Below are 25,897 nucleotides of genomic sequence, written 5' to 3'. Positions count from 1 at the left end.
GTCAGAGTTTGGAAACTCTTCTAGCTGTAACACTGCATCGCACCCAAGCACGTGGCCATATGTGTGACCACACGATGAGCAGCACCAGTTTAGTTCACAGAAATAGGAAGATTTGAATGGTGCGTGTTGATCAGAGTTCCATCAGCCAAGCAGAACCAGTGGGAGACAGAGATGATGCAACTGAATTCAAGGAATCAGCTCATCTGGTTGTGAGCTAGCTAGGCGGGTCTGGAATCCTCAGAGCAGCTTAGAGGGCAGGCTAGAACCCCTAGACACAGCCCGAAGCCGGTGTCCGCAGGGGAAACTTCTTCCTCAGGGAAGCCTCCGTCCTGCTCTTAAGGCTGAATCAAGCCCAGCTAGATTAAGGAGAAGAATTTCCCTTAAAGTCACCTGGTTATAGATTGTAATCACATTTACAAAATATCTTCACAGCAACACCTAGATTGGAGTTTGCTTCAGTAGCTGAGAACTGTAGCCTGACCAGGGTGACATATCAGATCACCCCAGTGTAGAGCAAGGAACTTCTTTTAATCATGAAATGAAGATTAAAGACAAAAAAATACATACAAAAAAGCAAACAGTATTATGAGCCTCCATCTATATATAGTATCACTTGTGCAATTCTAAGATTAACATTGCCACATCTATTTAATTTTTTTCATCTGTCCTAGTGTATTTTAAAGCTCCCAGACACACATTATTTCATATTGTGTCAATTTTTTCTGAGCTTGTCACTTTTTCTTTTTTTCCTTATCTTTTTTCCCCCTCCTTCTCTCCTTCACTTCCTTCCTTCCTTCCTTTTTTTTTTTTTTTTTTTGAGATGAATCTCACTCTTTTTCTTTCCTGGACTTGAGTGAGCCTCCTCCTGCCTTAGCCTCTCAGGTAGCTGGGACTACAGGCATGCCACTGTGCCAGGCTCATCACTTTCTTATAGTAACTTGTTACATGCAGCCAAAACAAACAAGCTCACACTTTCATCCTTCTGTTTGGAAACCATCTTGGCCTAGGCCATGGATTCATTAGGTTCTTTTTTATTTTGAGTCAGGGTCTTGCTAGGTAGTTCAGGTTGGCCTTGAACTCACATTATAGCTTAGGCTGGCCTCGAACCCCTGGGCTCAACACCTATCAAAGTATTAAGTATGTACACCCACAAAATGCACTCATCTCTGCTCTAGGGGTTTATTCTGTGGAAAGGTTCCTTTACGTGCTCAAAGACAGATGTTCATGGATGTTTACTGCAATGTCTTTTGGATGCCCATGGGCGGATAAGAGTGACATAAACAGTACAGAGGACAGAAGAGGAATGTCGACCCACTCACAACTTTGAATTTCCTCTGTGCTGCTCATTTCTTGGTGTTAGAAAGAGTCCATTCAGGAGACAAAAACTGTACCAGCTATTTGAACACAGAGAATTCAATATAAAGAATTGTTAATGAGGTACTGAGTTGTTAACGAGCTGACTGTATGGTGTCATGGAAGTAGCAACCACAAGGAGGAACTGTACATCTAGGAAAGGAAATAAAGGAAAAAGACCAAATCATTAGGACTTAGCACTTTGAGAAAGGGCCCAGGGAGCTGACACTGAGACGGGGTCCTAGCTGGCTGGTGCTGCTGAGCTCAGAGACGGAGCCCTGTGGCCATGGGCCCAGACTTCAAATGAGAGGACACCAACTGGCCTGTGCTGGTGTTTGTGTGTGGGCCACAGTGAAACCAGTTCTGCAAGTGTTGGAAAAACTCATAAAGGAGTCACCATTGCTGCAGAAAGAAATCGCTGCCATCAGAGCACAGTGGCATTATTGGGTGATAAGGAACAGAAAGCAAATTGAGAGGAGTGAGCCCCTTCTTCCTCCGGTAGGTTTGAGAAAGCCCTCTGGTGTCCCTCAAGTTTCAAGCTAATACAGAGGCATCTGGCAAATTAGAAGTGTGATTGATAGAGTCCCAGCTCCAACAGGACAGGGTGGTTTAAAGATGGCAGTTTGGAGCAGACAGGTACCCAACAGGTGGCACAGCTTCCAAACTGCTTTCCTTCCAGCAGTCAAATTATGGGCTGAATGTTTGTGTGCCCCCCCCCACCCCTTCCCCAGTTCTTATGTTGAGAGCCCAATTCCACATGTGACTATTTGGAGAAAGGGCCTTTATGGAGGTAATTAGGTTAGACGAGGTCATAAGGGTGGGGCCCTAATCTTATAGGATTAGTGTCCTTGTAAGAAGGACATACAAGAGAGTCTGCTCTTTCTTTTTCTGCTGTGTAAAGGCAAAGTAAGAGAAACCAAAAGAAAAGGTCTCAGGATGAAGCCTGTCTTGCTAGCACGTTTATCTTCGACTTCTCAGCCACCAAAAGTGTGAGAGATAAATTTCTGTCTCTTAAACCAGTCTGTTTTGTCTTGTTTTGGTAGCTTGAGCAGGCAGAGCCAGTCACCTGTGTGGATGGCGTGTGTGCACTTGGCGTTTTAGGAATACGTGACCTTCAAGGACATGAGTGTGACCATCGGGAGGAAGAGCTGGCGCTGATGGACCAGGGCCAGATGAACCTGTATCAGGATGTGATGCTGGAGAACCTCAGAGACCTCATCTTGGTGGGTGAGTAGCTGAGCATCTGACCACTGGACATCTTTCCTCAAATGATGAGCTTCACAGCAGATAGAATATTCCAGCTGGAGTCCAGAGAGAAACTTTGGCCATTGGAGAGAAAAATCCTGTAGTTAATGAGCTTTTCCAGATGCATGTGGCCCTTAACGGGGTGCTGGAGAGGGGGTTCTCCCCAAACCCTGTGTGCCCAGCCTGTGGCCTCTGAGCAGTTACCCAGCCCGCCCCTGCCCTTCGTATTTTTCTGAGTGAGATCGATAAACTTCACATTACCACCAAGGGCCTGATCCCTTGGTTGTTTCTGGAGAAAATCCAAGGTTTTGGACAAATAAGTGTTAAAAGAAAAAAGGGAGAATTTTGGATGGATTGCACGTATTCAATAATAGTACCTGGTATATTGTAAGTGTAACCTAAGCGTTAACCTATTTACTTATTTTTGGATAAATATCTAAGCTTATTTTGATTTCTGGAGGTCCATATGCAGTTGTGAGCTACTGTCGTTTAGTTTATGAGACACTTGCTATTATTTATCCCTTTTACAAATGAAACCACTGAGATACAGAGTAGATGAATAACTGGCCTTTGATCACTCAGCTTGTAAGAAGAACTAGGATTGGAGCCCTCCCAGTTCAGCTCTAGACCCTGGGCTTTAATAACCATATGAAATTAAAGTAACAGTTATGTCTGCAGATTAGAGATGCAGGGCTATTTGCTTAAATCTGCATGTCTCTGCACTTACTTCCCAAACTTTAGGATATAACCCCATGGATCAGTCCTGAAATCAAGTTATAGTACTGTGTCATTACCAGCAATTTTCACAAGGCAAAATGGGCTAATAGAACTGAAAAGAATTGACCAGAGTCTGTCTGTATCTCTTGATCTGTGTACTGAATTGCAATATAATTGCTTCTTCTGTTGTGGGTTACAGTCAAAACATTTGGGAGACCACCACCCTGAGCCTGTTCTGAGCAGATCAAAGTCTGCCTTTCCCTGATACCACCTTATGAACAAAAGTCATTTGCAATAAAATCGCCCAGAAACTGCCTTGAACCAGAAGCAGGATGCAGATGGACTTGGCCATAGTACTCAGTCATTCTGAAGCCCATTTTAGGGTCATAAGAATGTGATCACCCTCTTCTTCCACAGCCCCCTATTTGTAATGATACTGTCTTCCTTCCCTGGTCCCAGGCCATCAGCATTGCCACATCTCCCATTCCTCTTTTTCATAGTCATGGCTGTTTGTAATCTGCAAGAACTTAAAAGGGGAAACATAGAGGAAATGGATTGCAGGATCTCAGTGGAATTCAAATCTTCGTGAAGACAGAGAACCTTATAGAAACTAAAATGGATGTTTCTTAAAGCCTGTCTGAAAGGTGTACATGTATATCCCATCTTCAATCCCAGGGCTATCTCACAATATTATCCCTGTTTTAACCCCCACTGCTGATGTAGCCCCCCATGGACAGTTGTATAGATTGTCCTGTTCCATAGGACAGTGATGTGAAAGAAGGGATGTTATCAGGAGACAGGATTTGTTGCTTGTGCCTGCAACCTTTTATGTGGAACCTTGGAAAGTCATTGTGCCCCTTTGTGTGTCTCACCGTGTACGAAATATAACACCCCATTATTATGTATTATTTCTGTATATATATTATGCAAATAGACTTACATTATGTGGATTCTTCATAAATATATTCTGTGGGAATGATTTGGAAGCTTTTCTCCTACCTTTTATAGCAAATTGTTTAAAGGTTTTTTTATTGACCATTCTTACATCACGGAGGTAAATTTTTTCATATATAAATTCTTCCCAGGATTTCTTTTGATTTCCCTGCAACACCTCATTTCTAATTGGCAGCTCACAGGTTTGAATGTCTGTGATGCCAGTTGCTTCATGAGTGAACAGAAGCCAGGGATAACTTCTGACCCTATCCTGCTTGATTTTCTCGAAACCTCTGGACAGATGATTCACGTGTTTGCTTAGCTAAATTTTCTCTCTCTTCCTAGGAAATGGGCTTAAAAACATTATCTTGAATCTTTGGAAAAAAACGTTGAGTTACCTCTTACAAGAAGTGCTCCACTGCTGCCAGGTGTGGAAACAAAAGGCCTGTGAATGAACTGCCACTCAGGACTACGGGAATCGTCGTAGACCTTCAGGAAGACCGTCCGCCATACTTAGAAGCGGATGTTTCCCTCTGGGAAGAGTGGGTAGGGGTGTCTGTTCAGGTTTCTAAAAATGAAAACTTTGTAGTAAGTGCCTTTCATGTAGAGAACCAAGATGTTCCAGCTTGGGAGGGCCTGACGCAGACCCTTCCCGCAGAATCTTGGAGGAAAGGTGACACAGTGACTGGGCCTCAGGGGACAGATAAGAGAATTCCTGTGGAAGAGAAATTGTGCAGATGTGCTTGGTGTGAGGACACCTTCAGCCAGCCCTCTCTTGATCATGATGGTTCTCAGGAACCTTGTAGATGTAGTGACTGTGAGAAAAACTTGGTTTTAAAATCAACAGTTGAACAGCATAATGTGGTCCACACAGTACTCCCATCTTTTACAGGCAATAGCGTGGATTTAGATTTATGGATGCTGCAGATCCTCATGTTCATCACAGCACTCAGAGAAGAAAAGTTTTACAAATGTGACCAGTGTGTAAAGGACTTTAGTCAGAGCCCAGATCTTGTTCCTTACAGAACCCGTGTGGGTGAGATGCCTTGTGAATGCCATGAATGGGCTGAGGGCCCAAGTAGAGCTCTCACCTTCTCAGGTTTCAGCAAGACCCCTCTGGAGACAAACCCTAGAAATGTAAAAAATGAGGCAAGGGCTTCCAGTGCAACTCCTCTCTCCACAACCATCACCGAGTGCACACCAGCGAGACGCCCTACAAATGCAATGTGTGTGGGAAGGCATTTGTATTCGTACTGCTTTGTATTCATCAGGGAGTGCACACAAGGAAGAAGCCCTACAGATGTGAAGAGTGTGGGACAGGCTTTGATCAGAGCTCCGACCTTCTTGTCCACCATGGAGTCCACACCTGAGAGAAACCCTACAAATGCAGCAAGTGTGGCAAGTGCTTTTTAGTTCAAGCTCCAAATGTTCTTCAGGTGCACGGAGGTTGCATACGGGGAGAAGCCCTACAGATACAATGTGTGGGGAAAGGATTTTGTGTACAGTTCGGTTCTTCACACTCATCAGAGGGTTCACACTAGAGAAAAACCATATAAATGTGATGAATTTGTAAAGGGCTTCAGTCGGAATTCAGATCTTCGTGTTCATCTCAGAGGCCACATGGGAGAGAGGCCCTGTAAGTGTAAAGAATGTGGAAAGGGCTTCAGTCACAACTCCTATCTTTGTGCCCATCAGAGAGTACATGTAGATGAAATGCGATATCCATGGTATGAGAGTGGGAAGGGCTTTCATTACAGCTCAAAACGTCTCCCTCGTGGAAGACTGTATAAGAGGACAGAAACATTATAAATGTAGAAACTTGAGATTCAATCATGAAGACAGAAGCCACTCTGCATCCACACGACTGAGGCTTACTCAGCCATTGAGAGGATCCTGGGGGGCAGAACACAGGGACTCTGCCATCCGAGATGTCAACCAGCAGCACCAGGGCAGGTTCTTAAGAGCATGCCACATGGCTACTGTGGGTCTCAAGAACCTCTGTGAACTCCAGTCAACTGCTATATACTGCAGTGGCAAAGTAAGTGATTCTTGACAAATGTGTAGCAGTGGAAACAGGTCAATTTTTCATTAAAGGATGTGTCCAGGAAGGAAGTTCTAGTTGGGATGAGTACAGTAAGTTTTCAGTCCACCCAAAGGTTTTAGGTTTTTTTATTTTTCCAAGCATCACCACTAAATAGATACTTTTTATGTAAACATCCTAAACTGTGCTCAGAAATGAAACCCATGCTAATTGGTAAGAGCATCCATCCTCATGTTTTCATGCCCATTAGATTTTCTACCTAGGAGACAAGCACTGTAAAATGATATTTGGAGGTTATAGCAAAGACAGTGCTATGTGTTTATTATACTGGTTCTGTTTCCTTAGTCCTAAGAAGATGCTCTTTCCCGGCAACCTTTTCAGTTAAGAGTGAGTTCTAGCCAGTGGAGTGTGAGCAAAAGTAGTTTAAGCCACTTCCAAAAGTTTTAGCCCTGTCTTAATTACTTTTTTGTTGCTGAGACAAAATACCTGACACCCAAAGTTAGAGGAAAAAAGGTTTATTTCAGCTCACGGTTCAGTCCATAGTTGGCTAGCTCAAAGGCATCATGGCATGGCAGAGGAGCAGTGCAGAGGAGAAACAGTTCATGGCCTGGAAGGGCAGGCAGAAGGCACCAAAGCAGTGAAGCAGCAAGTGACAACAGCAGTCCTCTTTCTGTCCCTTATATTCATACCCAGGTTGGGGCACCTGTGAGACCAGAATGTACCCACGAAACGCCAACTTACAAAACTCCATCTTGGCCTGTAGATGAACTCTCCTCATACCCCTCCCTTATAAAGTAGATGTATTCATAACTGCTTGTTCTGCTTCTGTAAACTTGCTCCATTGCTTCTCGGAAAGAGGTAGTGCCTGGTGCCCTCCCTTTACTGTAAAGTGCCCTAATCTGACAAGATAACAAGATAGCTGACTTATGAAAAATATTTTTGCAACTAGTCAAAAACATGTTAACCTTCCCTTGAACTTGTCTTCTTAAAATAACACCTATAAAAGCTATGCTGCTATAACATCCTATATAAACTGTGCTGTTCCAGGACTCAGGACTTCACTTCACTTAGGGAGTGGAGTCCACGTGCGTGAATAAACTCCTTTCAGTTTAACTTTGTCATTGGTCCTGGTGTTTGATGATTTACCGGCTCACTTGGCACAACAGCACCCTTAAGCCTAGCATCACTATGAATCAATCCCAGCATCACATCCTTAATCTCAGCATCACACACTCTGGATCCAGCCATCTCTGAAAAGCTCCACCTATGACCATACGAGGCTTTGGGGGGACATCTAGATACAAGCCGTAACAGGCTTTTACTGAGCATCTTGTGATGTCCTAAGGTTTCTCTTTTCCTACCAAGGTGCCCCTGGAGGCTGCTTGTTCCACACTGGCTTGCTGTCTCATCCATGTTGGATTTTTTCTTTTAATAAGAAATAAACATGTATTACATTACACCACTGAAATCTTCTGGTGGTTTATTTGTAACTATGACATTGCCTGAGCTATCCTAACTAATATAGAGGGATTTAATAGCAACACATTGCCATCACTGGATAGTAATACTGTACAATTCAGAGTTCAGAACTTTTAAGTCATTAAGGCTTGATGTAGAACTGAAGCTATCTAACCTTTAGATGTATGGATGAGACTTCTTTAGTGAGAATCATCATTCATTGGTATATATACAAAAGAAAGATGTTCTAGGTGGTATACAAAGGTGCAGTCTACAGACATAAATCCTATGCAGTAGAGAAATTCTGTAATGTGTGATGGCATACAAATTTGTCAGCTAACACCTAAAGTAAAAATTTCACATTGCAGGTACCCTGCAATGAATCTTGATAAAATTAATTATATAACTAACACTAAAGTGAGCGACTACTTTTAGAAGACCAATAGTGTTCCTTGTCAGAAGCAGACCAACACAATCCTTTCAGTAGTCTTGGATGATAAAGGATTTTTAGAGGATACACTTTTATATCAACTTTCCTAAAGAATTGTAGTATACTTTGGATTATTTAGACATTAGTTGAGATAAACTATGCATATTTTCAGTAAACAGGAATTCAAATTGGGATGCCTATTAGGTAAGACCAAAAATTGTTAATTTGGTTTCATAAGGTAATGAGGGCCTTCACACTGAGTTGTCTGGTCACCAGTTCAGACTGGAGAGGTTCACATGAGATTTGGGTAGCCCAAAGAAGAGACAGAGAATCTGGACATGTCTGAATGTGCCTTTATTCTCTGGTGCTGCTCAGTTGCATGCACTGGTGTGGCAATCCTTGGCTAGTTTCCTGCCAGCCCTCATGGCAGTCTACTTTTTTTTTTTTTTTTTGTACCGGTGATCGAACTCAGGACCTTGAGCTTGCAAGGCTGGTGGCGGAGCCACTGAGCTAAATCCCCAGCCCAATCTACATTTATACGAAGACACACAATAGTGGCCATGTGCCAGTGACAACCATGGTTGTATAAGTTATTTATACCAGCCACCATCGACCTTGATTATATCAGTTATTTACACTGAGACCACCGAGGTGTGCCTTTGGTGAAAGCTTGCTGACTTGGATTTAATGACCACGGAAAATCACCACCCCCCACCCCACAGCCTGAACCCAATTGTAGCTGTGTTAGCCGTTCATTTTTCCCTACATGAGTTAACCGCCTCAACCTTTTTTTAGTTTTTGTTTTTTGAGATGGTCTTAGCTAAGTTGCCTAGGCTGGACTCAAACTTGCGATCCTCCTGCTTTTGTCTCTGTGTTGAGATTACAGATGTGTGCCACCGTGCCCTGCAATATTGCTATTTATATTTTGTACTTGGGAGGAAATTATGTCAAAGATTTGATCTAAAATGTTTGGTAACAAAAGGCAAAATGGTGATGTGTTGAATTTAGGGTGAGTGGATTTGGTGTTTTATGTCACTATTCTCAATACTTTTTATAATTTTTAGAGGTTTCATATCAAAATGTATTGCCTACCCAGAAGAAAGTGTTAAATACATGCTATCTGTAGATTCACTTGATGTAGTTATCTAGACTCCATATAGTTATTTACCACTTCCACCTATATCCCTCCCCTTGTCCTGAGTAATTATGAACACACATGGTTTAAACAAGATTGAGCCATGACCTCATTCACTGTCCTGCAAATCCTCCTGCCTTCCATTAGCAACTAACAGTATTTATTCTATCAAGAACAGGATGAAAATAGGTGATGTGACAGTAGAAGTTCCAAGAAGAAAAAATTTCAAGATTTCATAAAGGATATATCCTTCCAGTGTTGTAACATTTGTATCAATGTTGTAAGCCTTTCCCTTTGCGTTCTGACTCACATCTCATAATTAGCAGTTAAAGCCAAGAAAAATGGGAAAAATTTGCTGTTGCTGCTTTATAGGCCCATTAACGGTTCCATCTGTGGGCGTTTTGTTGTTGTATTTTAATTCTTGGCACCTACGTTCAAATCTTGAAGATTCTGGAAGTAACACTTTATTGTAGGTAGCAGTTCCATGGTCGAGTTCTCCATGCACCCATGTTGAAAGAGAATGAAAAAGGCAATCCAATCAAAGTAAGGTTGAGATCTTGCATTCCTTAAATTCAGCACCTAGTGCAAGCCAGTTTCCTTTCAGTATCTGCATTATTAGCTCATGCATCATTTCCTTTTTAATAACCTGCTTTACTTTTTCAAGCCTCTTTCTCTTTTATAGGGCATTTTCTTGGAATAGGTAGGTAGTGTGCTTTGATTGAGTTTACTTGGGTGTTTGGCACGTTTGAAAGAATTTTTAAGAAAGGGGTTGGGGTGAGGACAGCTCAGCTCCACTAGTAGTCTAGAATTAATTCAGATTGGCCATCCAAGACTACGGTGATTATCCAAACGCTATCCAGCCTCGTTGTAAGGGCTGTCGGGCAGGAGATTCCGGGGAGTGTAGTCCAGAAGACTCACATGGTCACAGACAGGCTCTAGGAAAAGCGCCTTTAATGCGCAATCTGCAGGAGGATATAGAGAAGTATACAATACGTCAGCATTATCTGTGTTTGGAAGATTTTGTCAGCAGGTAAGCGGAGCCGGGGAACCCATTCCTGAGGGGCAGCCTGTGAAATAATTCAGGGTTTCTAGCAGCTATTACTTCCGCTCTGGGAAGTTAACGGGGAACAAGGAATTCTGGGAAGTGTAGTCTGGGAACGCTGGGTAGCCGAAATTTCCCCTACCGGAGGCCGAGGCTGCGGCCCTGCTCCCGTCGGGAATTCTGGGAAGCATAGTCCAGATGCACTCGGCGGCGGAGCCCACTTCCGCCCCAGGTATGCGAGGCCGAGGCCTGCGCTTCTCGCCGAAAGGTGAGCCCTCCCCTCGGCGCATTTGCTCCCGGCGCCCGTGCAGATCTTTCGTCCTTTACCTGGGGCCGGTGGCAACCAGACGAGGGACCTGGGGGAAGAGAATACGCCTGCGGGGAAAGGTGGGGTTTGTGGTCCCTTTGAATGGACTTTGACAGTGTGGGGCGGCTGGCGCATCCCCGCTCGGGCCGGGACCAGCGTCGTACGGGACGGGGATGAAGTGTCTTCTGGGCTCTGTACGTCCCCAACTCTCTGCTGACCATAGCCAACTTTGCCATTTCCCAAAAGAATACTAGTTGACTTTTGCTCTTCTTTAAAATGGTATTAGTACCTACCAAGTATTTACTGTACAGGACGTTGAACCCTGGGCCTTTGCACTGAGCTACAACCCATCCATACTCTCCTCGATACCTTGCTCAGGCTGGACATGAACATAATTCTCCTGCCTCAGCCTCCCAGAGTGCAAGGATTACAGGCGTGCACCACCACGCCTGGCTCCTAAGAGTGAGTTTGAGAAGAGTCAGGCGCGTGGTAGAAGAGACGGTAGGGCAGTTGTCACTAGTACTCTGTAAAGTTTTGAGAAGCACTCAGTTCCCTGGAAGCTTCAGTGTACTTAGGATGGGGTCAGAACTCCAGTTGCAGCCTCGCTGGCCTCTCTGATCCTTGAAGGAAGTGGGGCTGTACCAGAATCCCAGATATGAATGACTTTATTCTTTTCGTTGAGAGGGTCACTCCCAGCTGTTGTCTGGGATGTCCATTGTAATTTATGGGGAAGTCCTGATAAAGTTCTGCTTTCTCTCCTCTTTTACTTTTCCAGCCTCCACTTGGGAAAGGCTGTAGGAGGAGCAAATGACCCTTTGGCTCCAGGCAGCAGAGTCTTATCTGACTAGAACTTGGCATCCTTTCTTCCCCAATGTCTTCTCTTCTTGGGAGAGAAGATATTTTCTTTATTTATTGGCTAAATCTGCTAGGAAACTGCCCTGGTATTTGTTAAATAAGTGCAGGAAGGGATGAGAGAGTGCTTAGGCATGAATAATACAATATATAAACATGGTGTTAAATATTATTGTAGGATAATTTTATGAATTACCATCAGTAACCATCACAAGACTCCTACGGTGGAGGGGACTGTCAGCTCATTCTAAAGATGAGGAAACACATTGGTTGCTTGTCCTAGTTTTTACAGCTAGGCAGCTAGGAAGAAGCTGACTTTAGGTAGTTTGCTCCATTGCCTTTGTTGTTTGGTGTGTGTGTGTGATTTTTTTTGTTTGTTTTGTTTGGTTTTGGTTTTGTTGTGAGACGGCGCCTCCTTATGTAGTCCATAACTGGTGCCTGGAACTGGTGATCTTCCTGCTTCAGCCACCTGAGTGCTGGGATTACAGGCATGGGTCACCATGCCTGGTTCTACATTGCTTTAGTTCTGAACATTCCTGCCAGCTTGAACCTCCTGTGGTACATGCACGACTGTCCCATCTGGTGGCTTGTACTGCTGGTTTTACATAGGCATAGATGGGACAGTCGTGTATGTACCACCAGTGCTTCAGGCCGTTTGTCTCGTCATGAACATGTTTTGTATCAGATTGAGAAGATGTGTTTGGGTTTTTGTAGAGTCCCAAAAGCTATGTTAATGAACTTTGACTTTTTGATAATTTTTTTTTTAATCATCTGCAATTGTAGTCATCTGTATTTTATTTGAAATATATGTGGTTCACATTTTGATTATAGAAATGATTACATATTATAAAGATTAGGAAAATATATAAAATATAAGGAAGACATTTAATTACCCATGAACACAGGGTGTACTAGTGATGATAATATTAGTATTTCCATGTTTTCCTATTGAGTAGATTTAGTTTTGGATTTTTTTTTTGGTACCAGGGATTGAACTAACTCGGGTCCTTGCGCTTGCGAGGCCGGCAGCAGAACCACTGAGCTAAATCCCAGCCCTTAGTTTTGGATTTTTACCTAAGGATAGGTTTTATTTTTCCCTTGTGTTTTATTGCTTTGGAAATTTATAAGAATAGCCCTGATCTTCTCCCCACCCCTATATATATGGATGTTCAATTGTTTGAGCACCATGTATTGAAAAGACTCTTTTCTGAATTGCCTTTGCATTTTTGCAAAAGTTACTTGACTGTGAGGCCAGGGATTTAGCTCACTGGTTTTGCCGCCTGCTGGGCAAGTGCAAGCACCCACGTTCGATCCCTGGTACCGAAAAAAAAGAATACCAAAAGTTACTTGCCTGTGATCTATGGCTGGGTTCTGTGTTCCGTTGCCTTACTCTGTGTGTCTGTCCACTTGCAGATGCCACATGGTCTTGATTGCTGTTGGTTTGTATCACACTTGAAGTCAATGTTAATCCATCAGAATTCCGCTTCAAAATAGTTTGGACAATTGTAGTTCCTTTGCCTTTCCATTGAAGTTTTGAAATCGGTTTATCCTTATGTACCAAGAAACCCTGCTGAGATTATAATTGGGATTACATTGATTCTATAGATTAGTTTGGGGCAATTCGTATTTTCACAGTATTGAATGTTTAAATCTAAGAACATATTACTTTTCCATTTAGGGCCTCTTTGATATCTCTCACTACTATTTCATATTTTAGGTCCTTCAAGGAATTTAGTAGTTGTGTTTAACACATTGAATTCATGAATGTAAAGTTATTATTTTAATATCTGTTGAGTCTGTAATGATATCTCTTTAATTCTTTTTTTTGGTGGTGGTGGGGTTGGAACCCAGGTCCTTGTGCCTGCTAGGTGTGCACTTTACCATGAGCTACATCCTCAGCCCCATTTTTTCATTTGTTAGTCTGGCTAGAAGTTTAATTTTGTTTGTTTGTTTGTATCAAAGAACTACCTGTGGGTTTGATTTTGTTCAGGAGTCAGTAAAGATTTTCTCTTAAGAGTCCAAATTGTGCTGGGTGCAGTGGTGCACACCTATAATCCCAGATACTCAGAGGATGAGGCAGGAGGGCCACAAGTTTAAGGCCAGTTCGGGCAACTCAGCAAGGCCCTATCTCAAAATAAAAAGGAGTGGGAATGTAGATCAGTGGCAGAGAATGTGCCTACCATGCACAAGGCCCTGATTTGATCCCTGGTACAGCAAAATAAAACATGCCCTGATTATATTTCAGCTTTTACATTCCATTGGCAAAAATATTATTATTTAGGTACTTTTATAACTTGAGAGAAGCTTTTTATTGACAAAATTGAAGCACTAATGATTGAATACAATTTTTTGTATTCTATATATTAATGAGAACAGTGGAATTCTTGTTGGGGGGATAAAATTTCACTTAATTGAAGTTTAAGGTTACTATTCTCTATCATCAAAATTGACTGCAAATGTTCACCTGTTACTAGCTGATATGTAATGAAATTATATGTGTTTATCTTTGAAAATGACTTTAAAACAAATGAGTACTTCCAAATACTAGTATCAGTCCATAGGCAAATGATTTTAGTTGTGCATACTAATAAGTAGATGTGGTGGGCTGAATAGTGGGTCCTTGTAAGAGAAAAGCAGGAGGACTGAAGTTAGGAGTGATGTAGTGATGGAATCAGAGATTGGAGTGATGCAGCCATAAGCTAAGGAATTCCGTAGCCTCTAGATGTTGGTAATGGCAGGCAAATGGATTCTTCCTTGGAAGTGTTGTGTCTGTGGGATTCCGGGGATGTGTAGCTCACCGGGATTTGAAACTCCATACCAGTAAAGGATCAAAGATACAGAGATTAAGGAAAGGAAGACATTTTATTGGAGACTTTATTGGAAGGGAGGGAAAAAGGAGATGGTAGATAGCTACCTTGGCAAATCAGAGTATAGGGGCCTCTGGAAAGATGGAGGACCTGAGGGCCCTTTGTTCCTAGCTGCTTTTATCAAGTGACAACCCCCCCCCCCAACTTCTCACAACCTGATTGGCTGTTTTCAGGCCATAAGCCCCTTAATTTGGTACCATCTCTTGTTTTTGTCCTGTCAGTCTTATCTAAAAACTAAAATTTATGGGTTTGTTAAAAAAAGAAAAAAATGACCTTACTTATGAGGTCAAGTTAGCAATTCAGTAAAGGTAAACACATATCCAGGCTCGAGTATCTGTTTTATATACTAAGTGAGTTTTCTGTTATGTAGTCCCCACCTTTGTCCCATGGTGAGCAGGGACAACTAACTTCAGTTGGGGCGCCTAACAGAGCCACTCTGCTTATCAGCTTCTCCTCTTAATTGCTCCCTCAAGCAAGGGTTTAACTCTTTCCAGTCAGGATTTGCCAGACTGCTTACTGAGGCCTTTAGCCTGTTATTTCCCTGCCTGTCTATCTGCCCCTTCCCTTACAAAAGGAACAGGCCTTCTGACACCTTGACTTTGTCCCTGGTTTTGAACTCCTGCCCCCCATAAAGAAACAAGGACAATTATATGTTCTTACACCAGAAAATTTGTCGTAATTTGTATACAGCCGCAATAGGAACTAATGCAGAAGCCACTTATAGAATTCTTGTAGGTTCTTTTGATATTTCCCTTTTAATGTGTCATTACATTTCACAGTAATCACTTCCAATGGAAGGTCAGAAGGAAGTGCTGCAATTGGGCATTGGATCGGGTTTTGAAATATGGAGAATCTGTGCACTTGCAGCGGGATCTGAAAACACTGCTATATTTGTGAAGTTTAAGCTCAGAAAATGTATAGATGCCAGTTTATGTGGGAATGGAGATCCCGCTTGTTTTAGTTTCTGACAGCACTGGAAATTTATAAAGTAGTTTGGCATTGCCTGAGATTTAAACATTAGTTGTCTTTGAAATGACTTTACGATCTTCACAAACCAGGGCTGTTTTGCCTTCTGTGTTTAGGGTGAATTCATTAAAAAACATTATAAAATCTGTAGCTAATGCTAATTTCCAAAGCCATCCAATATCCAATAACAATGATTGAGGACACATCTTCAGAAGCATTTCAGTCATATCCCTGAGTGGGGGAAACCACAATAAATTTTATTGTTTCTCAGGCTATTGAACTCTTGCATGATTGGCAAGCCAGAATTCTTCTATTTCTGACAAAATTCATGAAACTGATGATTGTTAAGTCCGTGAGAGTGAATGGAGTTCACTGTTGACCAACACCGCTGGGTCAATCACACATGATTAAAATATTGCCAGCAAGATTGCTGCTGATGAATAAATAACACAGTGAACAATAGGCTTTAAATGCACTTCCCAAGAAGCCTTATAAATCTGTCCATTTGGCCATTTTCTGCTCCAACATATTTTTACCATTATCATTTTTCACACATTAGCAGATTTAGTTTGATTATGCTGCTTGGGTTTATACTGAATTAGTATTCTTTTCAACTCCCTTGGAAATGTTTCATCTTTGGTTCTTCTTACAGACTATTCCTAGAGCCTCATTTTCAGGCACTTCAAACTTGGCATTGATTCCTAGAATAAACAACAACTGAGCAACCTCAATAACATCTGTGGAATCAGCAAGAGCCAAATATAATTCAGCAAAATCTTTTCTCTTGTATTTTAATGGATTATAGTGCTGTTTCCATTGTCATCAACTCTTACAGCAACTATTCTTGCCCAAAGTCCCATAATTTTAAACAAAATTATTTTTTTCTGGACACATTTCCTTGCCTGCCGCAATCAAACAAGATCTAATCAACTCCACTGGTAAATAATTTTCTTTGCTTGGGTGAGAAATAGAAGCTGAATATCTGAATAACCAAATCTTGCTTTGGTTGCAGCCTCATTTTCATTATTGGCTTTTGTGAAAAAATTCCGCTCTGATGAAACATTTCATCTGAAATTTTTCTAGTTTTCCCTAGTATTGCTTTATTCTGAGTTACTGGGATGAGTGCTGACAGTGTTGACACGTATTCTTTCAGTGTGGCTATGTTGTCACTGCATAATAAGCAAAGGCTTTGGCATCTAATTCGATATGTCATCACCATTATGCCTCAGAAGTATGACAAACCCTGTTTTTCTGTTCTTTTGTGATGAATATGTACTGACAATAAAAAATTAAAATACGTGATACAGCAGTACATGTGGTACTTGAAATGCTGTTCAGTTAGCAGCATTTTAACACAGTTGAGTCAACCCAGTCCTGGGTCCTGTGATTTGTATTGTGCTTAGCAACAGTACAGAGAAATGGGAGCGCCACACAGTTAGAGCTCAGCTGCTTTGATCCGATGCGGCACTAGGCAGCCATGACATGTTTTAACCAAGAAGGAACATAGTCAGATATTAACTGTATCTAATAGGAAAAGAACCAAGAACAATATGTAGGTTGACCATTGTTTAAATGCTTATGAAACAAGAATTGCCTTTTATTTTTAATGGTTCTGTGGTTTGCATTACTAGAACCCAAGGCCTCGCAGGTGCTAGGCAAGCTGCAGTCCCAGCCTGTCTTTTTAATTCTGAGTCCCTGGGGCGGGGGGGTTAGTGAGGCCCTGCTTGGAAAAGCTGATGAGGCAGGTTTTGACTGGAAGCCTTCTTCATGCTGAGTGTGTGCTTGCAAAGGCATCCACAGCACACCTGCTACTCTTTCCTCCTAGCGACAGCTCATCTTACAATAGAGACAGGGAGCTGGGAATCAGGAGGCTTGGATCCCGGGCCCTGCTGCTTTGTTCCTAGCTGTGGTTCCATGACAGTTCCTTTAAAGGCTGTTAATTGTATGGGCTCAACTTGCAAACTGCCTGTATTCATCCTGTAGTCTGTAGTTTACAACTTCTCTGCAAACTCTGGTCACCTGTAGGGATTTCATAAAAAGGCTTTGATAGGTCCTGATTTATAGATCCACCATGGGACTCTGGGCATTGATACTATTTTTTAAAACTCAGGGGATGCCAGTGACCTCGCATACTGAGAGCCACAGTCCTAGAAACTGAGAGCAGAGTCCGGGCTAATTATCCTGGCTGTTTTGCTAGCTAAGTGGATAATTATGAGCAAATAACTTAAAATCTTCATGTCTTGGTATTCTCATCTGTGAAGGAAGGTACTTACCACTGTCCCAGTGAGGATTAAGTGGGGCACTTCCTCTAAAGCATGTGCTTTGGCTTTTGGCTTCTCACCATCTTCTCTGTTTCCTCTTCTGCTCCAGGTATTCTTTAACTCTCATTCTTTTCAAGCACTCTGAGGAGCCCCTGTCTTAGAGTTCAGCTCTGAGTCAGATCAGCTCTCCACTTCCCATTGAGACCCTGCATCCCTCTTCCTCATCAAACCTGGGCTGTGGCCTTTTCCCTGTTCCCCCAAAGGAGGCTGTGCACACTCTGGCATTTATCCAGGAACTATATCCCTTTTAGTAGGTGATTGGAAAATGGGATATGTGAAAGAAAACTCCATTCTTCCTCTGCTATTACTCAACCAAGTTGTGCGCACATTCCATGGATTCCCCAGCAGCGGCCCTTGGGCAGGGAGTTTGGAGGAGGTGAGGTACGGGTGCAGCAGACCTCTCTCCAAGGTGGTGCTCAAAGGCTCTGCCTGATCTTCAGTTCATAGTTAGCTTTTTTTCTTTTCTTTCTTTCTCTTCCACCGGTGGCCTTGAAATTACGCCAGAACATTCATAAAGTAACAAACCTTGAGGAAGAACTCGCAAAATTAAACTTCTGATTTCCAGATCCTTCCAAGGGTCAGCGCTGAGTGGCTTCACACACGTGAGCACGCTTCAGCCCATAAACAACCCTGTGGGTTGGTGTTATCATGAGTGCGAGCAAAGTGAAGCAGAAGGTCGCATCTTTTAACATCAGAAATATATGGGAGTAGGGCTGGGGATTTAGCTCAGTGGCACCGCACCTGCGCTGCAAGTGCAAAGTCCTGAGTTTGATCCCCAGTACCCTGGGTGGGTTTATACGGTAGTAGCAGGCTGGGGGAGTGTAGCTCAGTGGTAGAGCACCTCCCCTAGCATACTCAGGCCCTGGGTTCCATCCTCAGCACTGCAAAAAAAAAAAGCCTAACAGATTTCATCTTTTTTTGTTGTATCCATGTGGGATATATTTGTTGTAGCTGTGAACCTCCTCTGGCTTCAGGAAGAATATTAACCAACCATTTGGGTGAAGGGTGACTTTCCCTGGACAGAGCAAGAATCACTGCATCCAGATGTCTCACAAAATACACTCACAAGGGCAGTTTTATGATGCAGAATAGTGTCTACTTCTCTGCAGCTGCAAGGAAATAGAGAATGTTGGTGTTTTATGATAGCTTTCCACCTTTCTCACATGCAGTCCTAACAACAATCCTATAATGTTGGCACTATCAGTCTTCCTAACAGCAGTCCTGTAACGTTGGCACCGTCATGATCCCCGTTTTGCAGATGACAGAATTGAATCACTGGGGAGGATAATGGATTTAACTGTGGTTACTCAGCAAGTAGAGAGCAGCGCCAGGTTCTGAACACCGGTGTTTTGTACCTGGACTCCACTTTTAACCCGTGCACTTCACTGCCACATCTTTCCCAGGTTTCGTGGCATCAGAGTGAACACCCGGGGAGACACGCTGGGTACAGCTGTGCAGGCTGTTGGTGGCCAAGTGGTAGCTGGAAGCCAGCCCACCCTGCTCACTGCTTGGCAGATGTGTGTGGCTGCATCTTCGAGCAGGGAACAGACAGACACCTTTTCCCTATATGCACAAGGGTACATTTCCCTTTCTCTCATGGCTTCTTTCCTGTTACCCTGTTCTGCCTTCTCAGGTCTCTGCTTTTCCCTAGAAAAAGGAGGAGAAAATGCCCAAAGTCCAGGTAAGTTCATTTTCATTTCTGCCATTTATATCTCATTTCTCAGAGGGCAGACTCATCCCCCACCCCTCTCCATTCCTAGCCAAAATTAACAATGGTGACATTCTGTTGACACTGTTTACCGTCAGGCTCTTGGCTTCTGTTTGTGTCCTTTAATTTTTTTCTTTAGTTTTTTGTTTGTTTGATTTTTTTGTTTTTGGTACCAGGGATTGAACTCGGGTCCTTGCGCTTGTGCAGCAGGCAGCGAAACCACTGAGCTAAATCCCCAGCCCGTTTGTTTGAGACAGGGTCACACTATGTTGTTCAGGCTAGTCTTGAGCTCATTATGTAGCCCGGGCTGGTGATCTGTGGGAGGGCAATCAATCCACCGACTGCCTAGAAAGGGGGACGTTGAGGGTGAAAGAAAAAAGGACAATAGAGACTTTCGTAATTTCTGAGTATGTGAGGGGCTAGAAGGTCACACCTCAGAGCGGCCGAGACAGACTCTGAGCTAGCCGCTGTTTATTGGGTTCCTAGGGAATATCAGCTGACTCAGAGGGTGGTGGTAATCCTAAATTGACGAGGATCTTATAATCGGAGGGAGTATCAGATGGCTCGTGGGTGGCGGTGATCCTATGAGGATGAGGATCTTAGGTTGCTGAGGGTCTTAGGTCGGTGAGGAGCTCAAGTTGATTAGGACAGTGAGATGAGCAAAGCGTTCTTACAGCAGTAGGCGGGATGAGTTAAGCTGTAGGTAATTTGCTCTTCCCCAGGTGAAACCTTTCTCATTTTGAATTACTACTTGGTTCTTAGAGAACCAGGATGTCTTCCAGCTGATGGAATCTTGCCCTTGAGCCCCACAGCATCACGGGACCATTGAGGCCTCAGCTGTGGCTGGAGGCAAAACAGTTATGTTTCCACGTGCCAGAGCCCGCCCGCAGGCAAGAAGACTAGGCCTCTGACAGCCCTAAGCATAACTTGTGAAATGATTTGTCCCCAACATTATGTAGAATGGCTCTCAACCGTGACCCTCTTGCCTCAGCCTCCCCCGTGCTGGGATTAACAGGAGTGCACTACCACACCTGGCTTCTTAGTTTTTGACTTTTTTGTTTCACAAATAATAGTGTAAAAGAGAATAGAAATTTTAAAATCTCATGTTATTTTGCTTACAAATCACTTGGTTTTTTCATAGTTATTTTAAAATATGCTTTCATAAATATATTTGCAATAGGAGATATAACTTTAAATTAATTTTTTCTTACTTCAAATAACGTTATTATCCAATACTATTTCTGTTATTTTTTTTGTCTTTAATGTTCTAGAGACTCAAACACTCCTCTCCCAGTGATGCCTTTGGATCATTTTAAGAAGAATACCTAAAATACAGTATTGTGTAACAAAATCTTACTGAAGCTAAACTTGAAAAAAATATTTTTCACATAAGAGTTAGATAGTTTCATCCCAATATCTGAATCTTTCTGTGTGTGTTCTCTATGTTTGTGTGTCTTGGTATGCTTCATTATTCATGAATTAATTTATTTCATTAACTAATTCAGGTGAAAAAACTAATATAGGTGATTGATTCAGGAAATTTTATGTCCTACTATAGGACTGATAGGGAGTTTTTAGCTGTCCCTTTTTCGTATCTCCAAGCAACTGAATGGGACCTTGAGAGCATTCACACCATTCCCATGAAGATAAGAGGTTCAGGTTCTCAGAGACAAGGGTCCAGCCAGCTTCAGAGCCTTTGCCTTCTGGTCAGCATAGTCAGGCAGACCCCTAGGGGAAAGAGACAAAACTGCTGAGCAAACCAAACCAGAGTTCATTCAGAGCTGAGGTTGGGATACTCGGAATTCCAGCCAGCCAGGACAAGTGCAGTGTTGGACAGGTCTCCATGTAAAAATGTTTAATTTCCCTGCAGCAAAAAGTTATAAGACAAACAGCCACATAGAAGGAAAAATATGTTTTCAAGATGCATCCATTGACTTAGAAATGTCTCAAGTTTATCCTTCTTTATGGCTGAGTAGTACTCCATTGCATTGTCTCTCTGATGTGAGAAACTGAAAGTGTAAGGACCAAAATGTATAATAGATATTGTGAAATAGGAAGAAATTGTTCAAAAGGAAAGGGGAACTAGGGAGGGAGGAGGGGGAAAAGAAGGAATGGAAAAGAAAAAAATGAGAAAAGGAGGATACAATAGAAATAGAGCTTTGTAAATAAGGAGGGGAAGAGGGGTTGAAGGGAGGGGAGAGGAATCAAGATATACCATGTCCAGGTACAAATTCCCTGTGATGAATGTGATCATTATGTATATCTAAATTGTACTAATAAGCTTAATTTTTAAAAAAGAAGGAAAAATATTTCCATTGTACTTGGATATACTTTTGTGCCCCCAATGAATATTATTATAAAATAAGAAATAGAGATAAACAGCAAATGTATGGAGAGTCATCTTTATTACTATTCAACTTTGTGAGAATATTTAAAATTTTAAAAATAACTAGTTGTTACTTTCCAAATTTACTTCTGAAATTATCAGGGTTTTTGTTCATTTGTTTAAGTACAAAGTTTATATTTAGTGTTGGACCAATATAGGATTAATATTTTCTTGGAGAAAGACTAAGTTTGAAAAACCTTTTCTTGGAGAAAGGTTTTTCCAGCTGCCAATATGATTTCAAAATGTTAAAAGTCATTATTCTTCAACATGGTCATTTCTACTTTCTGGTATTTAGTTTGAAGAGCTAATCAACAGAAATTCCAGGACTAAGAAGTATGTAAAAGGATATTTTTTTGCACCATTTTTTATAATAGGTAATCTAAAAGTAAGTATGTATTAATTGAATCAACTCATTATATTTTAGATCAATTCCGTGAATTACTATGTAGCCCTAAAATGGTATAAAAATAATGATAATGAGGTTAATACTGATAGCTGACATTTATTGGATACTTACCATGTGACAGGTACTGTTCCTGGATGCTTTACATACAGCTACTAGTTTCATTACTGAGACTCTGTGGCCCAGGTTTCAGCATATAAATGAGAGAAGAAGAAACCTCTCCACGATCACAAGATCTGCTAGCGCAGAGCAGAGCATCTGGATGTGAACACAGGCAGTCAGGCACTGGATATCAGCAGCCCAGGCTGCAACAGAGTTCCAGGGGTGTACCTTTAAGAGTGCCAACAAAAGGCAGCAAATGCAAGGATTTCTTCTCCTGCAGCCCCTTTGGTGGCTCGAATCAGCAGTATAAAAGGCAAACCAGAGAGACCTACTTGAATTTGATCCGAGTCCCTGAGAATCCAGAGTAACTTGCCTCACTTTGTGCTTTCTCAGCCTTCATCCTGTTCCATAAACAGTCAGTATATGTTTGATGTGGTAGGAGATGGTGACCTTCAAGGACGTGGCTGTGGTCTTCAGCGAGGAGGAGCTGGGGCTGCTGGACTCTGCCCAGAGGAAGCTGTACCGTGACGTGATGCTGGAGAACTTCAGGAACCTGCTCTCTGTGGGTGAGGCTGGCTCCCTGCGTGACCCATGGGTGCCTCCTGGGTGTCTCTCTGGGCTCAGCTGTTTGAAGTTCTGGGACTCTTGAAATCATACTCTGAGCTTGGGTGCCTGGAGGGCCTGGGTTCCCTGTGCAGCACAGACAGGAGGCCTCTGATTGTTCTTTCCAGGCCAGAGTCCGTCTTTTGAGCTGTAAATGGGCAAATTAGGGCCCTGCTCCATTGGTTTGTCATGAAATCAGCTCAGTTAGTTGCTCTAGTTTTGTTTTGTTGTTTATTTGGGCACCAATAACTGTTTATTAATTTGATTTATGGGAAATATTACTATTTTTTCTTTAACAATATATTTGTAAATAACTTCAAATTTGTAGAAAATTTATAAAAATAAAAGAGCAAGAGTACCTATGTGGGTTTATCTAGATTCACTTACAGTAACATTGTACCCCATTGGCTCTCTCTCCCATATATGTATAAGCAAAAGCATATGTATACTTACAATATTTTTTTCTGAACCTTTGAGGGTAATTTACATATACTATAGTCCTTTTTCTCAAAATACTTCAGTATTTCAGTATATGCAGAGTTCAGGAGTCCCTAAGACCTCCCTCACTTCTGACACTAACTGAAGTTTGGGCCAGGGATTTAACTCAGTGGTTCTGCCGCCTGTCTCGAAAGCACAAGGTCCTGAGTTCAATCCCCAGTACCAAAACAAACAAAGAAACTCAAGTTTGGAGGTCCCCAGGACCACTCTGAGGCATGAAAATTCCCTGGAGGGACTCAGAACTCACCAAAGGGCATTATCTTCACAAGTCTGGTGTATTACAGGGAAAGGAGACAGATTGAACCCCTCCAAGGGAGGAAGCCCATGGGCAGGTCCAGGAATGGTCCAAACCTGAAACTTCCAGTTATCCTCTCTTTGGGGAGTTAATTATTTAAAGTCAGAGTTGTTTCAATCTGGTTCTTTCAAGCTGGCTTCTATGCCTGTGTGACGTGCCCTCACAGTGTTTTGAGCAGTCTACAGCACAGTGGTCTGCGCTCACCTTTTACTTTGCCCCAGCTCTGAAATCATCCATGTCTTTTATTGGGCAGTGATTTAACAACAAGATCTGGATGCTATGGTCATTGCCACTATGGTATCTTGGTTTCTTGGATTCAGAGGATAAAACTCAGAAGTGTGTGTGTACACATGTATGTGTATTTACTCATACACATATACTTATAGGTACATGAATACACAGATACCCATACAAATCTTTATACGAGTGAATAGATGTTCAGTTTAATTCAAAATAAGAGAAATATTACAATTATACTGATATATCATTTTTTACTCATGAAATTGACAAAAGTTCAGAACTTCACACTACTTTTTTGGCAGACCATATAGAATAAAGTATTCTCACACATTGAAAATAAAAATGTGGAGGCCAGGGATTTAGCTCAGTGGTTTCGCCACCTGTTGGGCAAGCGCAAGGACCCGAGTTTGATCCGCAGTACCGAAAATAAAAATGTGAAATGATGCGACCCACAGGGAGGGGAATGGGTCACTACCTAACAAAGCTATGTATTTATCCTTCCTCAGAGATCCATTTCTGGGAATTCTCTCTAAATACAGCCAAGTGTGAAAAAGCATTAATAGTACACTACAATTTGGGTAAGAAAGAACAGAAAATAAGTAAATGTGTATCTGTTTATCTTAAGAAACACAGGAAGGAAAGATTAATCAGAAAGCCATGAGGTTGGTTTCTCACACTGAGTGGGGTAACAGCGGAGAGGATGTCACAGAACACCATACTTGGCTGTGTGTACCTGATTAGCTAGTTTTGACAAAGTGGACGTTATCAGGCTTATTTTGCTTTGCTTTTTTTTTTTTAACAGCACATCAGCCCTTCAAACCAGACCTGATAGCCCAGTTGGAGAGGGAAGAAAAGCTTCTGATGGTGGAGACAGAACCCCAAAGAGATGAATATCCAGGTGAGAACTGTGCAGTAGGAACAAGGCAGTCAGAGCCCCTTAAAGACGTGTCCATTCTGCTTAACTCTCCAGCAGCTCCCACATCACACATACTAAAGAGCCAGTGAGGCCCTGCCGTTTCTCTCCCTTCCCCCTGGAGCCTTCCCTAGTCCCTACTGTTGTTTGTTTCTGCCCACCCTGTCTGTCCCAGCTGCCTGTCAGACCTGTCGGCTCCGCTCTATGTTAGGTTCATAACTTGCTCTTCTTTCTGCCTTGACCGAATGAATCGGTTAATAGATATGTGGTCTTTGCTGTCTTCAGCCCACCTTCAGACAGCGAACAGGCATAGAACAGACAGTGTAAATGAAGGACACTACAGAATATTGACTGTCGTCTGATGAATGCCTCTCCTGAGTGTTCAGTGTCCTTGGGTATTCATACATAGGTAGCTATTATTCTTAAAAGACAAGAATAGGCTCTTAAAAAGTTCTACATCTGTATTAACTTTAGACAGAAAATATGGATAAAATTGCATCTTGCTAATAAAATGTCAATTTTTTTTTTTTTAATGAGACAAGGTCTTGCTATGTAGTTCAGGCTGGCCTTGAATTCACTATGTAGCCCAAGCTGGCCTCATGCTCACAGTGATCCTTCTGCCTCAGCCTCCCAAGAGCTGGGATTACAGATGTGTGCCCCCATACCTAGTGACAAATCTATTTTTTGAATTACACATATTTGGGCAACTTTTTCTTATGATTTGTAGATGACTTTTGATCATCTGTATTGATAGTGATTCTGACATCCAGTCTCAGGCCAATTTTCTGCTATAATATCAAGAGAGTCTTTGTTTTCTGCGTTTCACTCACGCTGCCCCCACCCTGTGTAAGTTTCTTCTGGTTTCCATATATTATATGTTGTTCCCTCTGGACTGAGTTAAAACTGTGACTGGGGTGATAGCTTTGTAGCAGAGCAACATGTTAGAACCAGTGTTGATGTAAATGATTGAAAGATAGGACTCGTTCAATTCCATCCGAATGTGAGAGAGAGAAGTGGAAGTGGACAGGAAGTCTCCTCAAGGCTGAATATACTCAGAGAAGTAGAGGAAAAAGATAAGCCGA

The 25,897-nt window shown here is 42.2% G+C and overlaps 2 protein-coding genes and 1 long non-coding RNA gene across 6 annotated transcripts in view; 2 read left to right on the top strand and 1 right to left on the bottom strand.

Moving 5' to 3' along the window:
* Positions 1-1,656: 1,656 nt before the first annotated feature.
* Znf285 (zinc finger protein 285) lies at positions 1,657-7,410 on the top strand. The gene is made up of 3 exons (XM_087200584.1): positions 1,657-1,851; positions 2,397-2,580; positions 4,640-7,410. The coding sequence occupies exons 1-3, from the start codon at positions 1,657-1,659 to the stop codon at positions 5,659-5,661; spliced, it is 1,401 nt and encodes a 466-aa protein (XP_087056710.1). The 3' UTR covers positions 5,662-7,410.
* Positions 7,411-10,465: 3,055 nt separating this feature from the next.
* The window catches only part of LOC101708915 (uncharacterized), a 22,420-nt gene continuing 6,988 nt past the window's right edge, over positions 10,466-25,897 (top strand). Inside the window, exons 1-4 of one of the 4 annotated variants that reach the window (XM_013068572.3) lie at positions 10,466-10,622; positions 19,301-19,348; positions 22,706-22,832; positions 24,705-24,800. In XM_013068572.3, the coding sequence (XP_012924026.2) occupies positions 19,334-19,348; positions 22,706-22,832; positions 24,705-24,800 (238 nt within the window). In that variant the 5' untranslated portion in view covers positions 10,466-10,622; positions 19,301-19,333. Of the gene's footprint in view, positions 10,742-19,300; positions 19,349-22,705; positions 22,833-24,704; positions 24,801-25,897 lie in introns of all 4 variants that reach the window. The other 3 variants (XM_013068573.3, XM_013068576.3, XM_013068577.3) reach the window with 3 other exon arrangements.
* LOC110347254 (uncharacterized) overlaps positions 22,826-25,897 on the bottom strand; it is a 24,158-nt gene continuing 21,086 nt past the window's right edge. Inside the window, exon 4 of the long non-coding RNA XR_015447114.1 lies at positions 22,826-23,017. This is a non-coding gene — a long non-coding RNA (uncharacterized LOC110347254). The remainder of the gene's footprint in view (positions 23,018-25,897) is intronic.

This window comes from Heterocephalus glaber, unplaced genomic scaffold, assembly GCF_053883595.1.
Source record: "Heterocephalus glaber isolate CG9 unplaced genomic scaffold, H.glaber_assembly_v1.0 deba00001744, whole genome shotgun sequence".
NCBI classification, from domain to species: domain Eukaryota; kingdom Metazoa; phylum Chordata; class Mammalia; order Rodentia; family Bathyergidae; genus Heterocephalus; species Heterocephalus glaber.
Note: the sequence above shows the minus strand (reverse complement) of the source record. Positions and strands in the feature narration are given on the sequence as shown.

What these genes read in the sequence shown, in the direction of transcription:
- Znf285 (XM_087200584.1), top strand. Translation starts at nt 1,657, where the DNA reads ATGAGAGGACACCAACTGGCCTGTGCTGGTGTTTGTGTGTGGGCCACA. An exon ending in GTGAGCCCCTTCTTCCTCCG is followed by an intron (nt 1,852 to 2,396) that starts GTAGGTTTGAGA and finishes TTGTTTTGGTAG; the next exon opens with CTTGAGCAGGCAGAGCCAGT. An exon ending in CAGAGACCTCATCTTGGTGG is followed by an intron (nt 2,581 to 4,639) that starts GTGAGTAGCTGA and finishes GAAAAAAACGTT; the next exon opens with GAGTTACCTCTTACAAGAAG.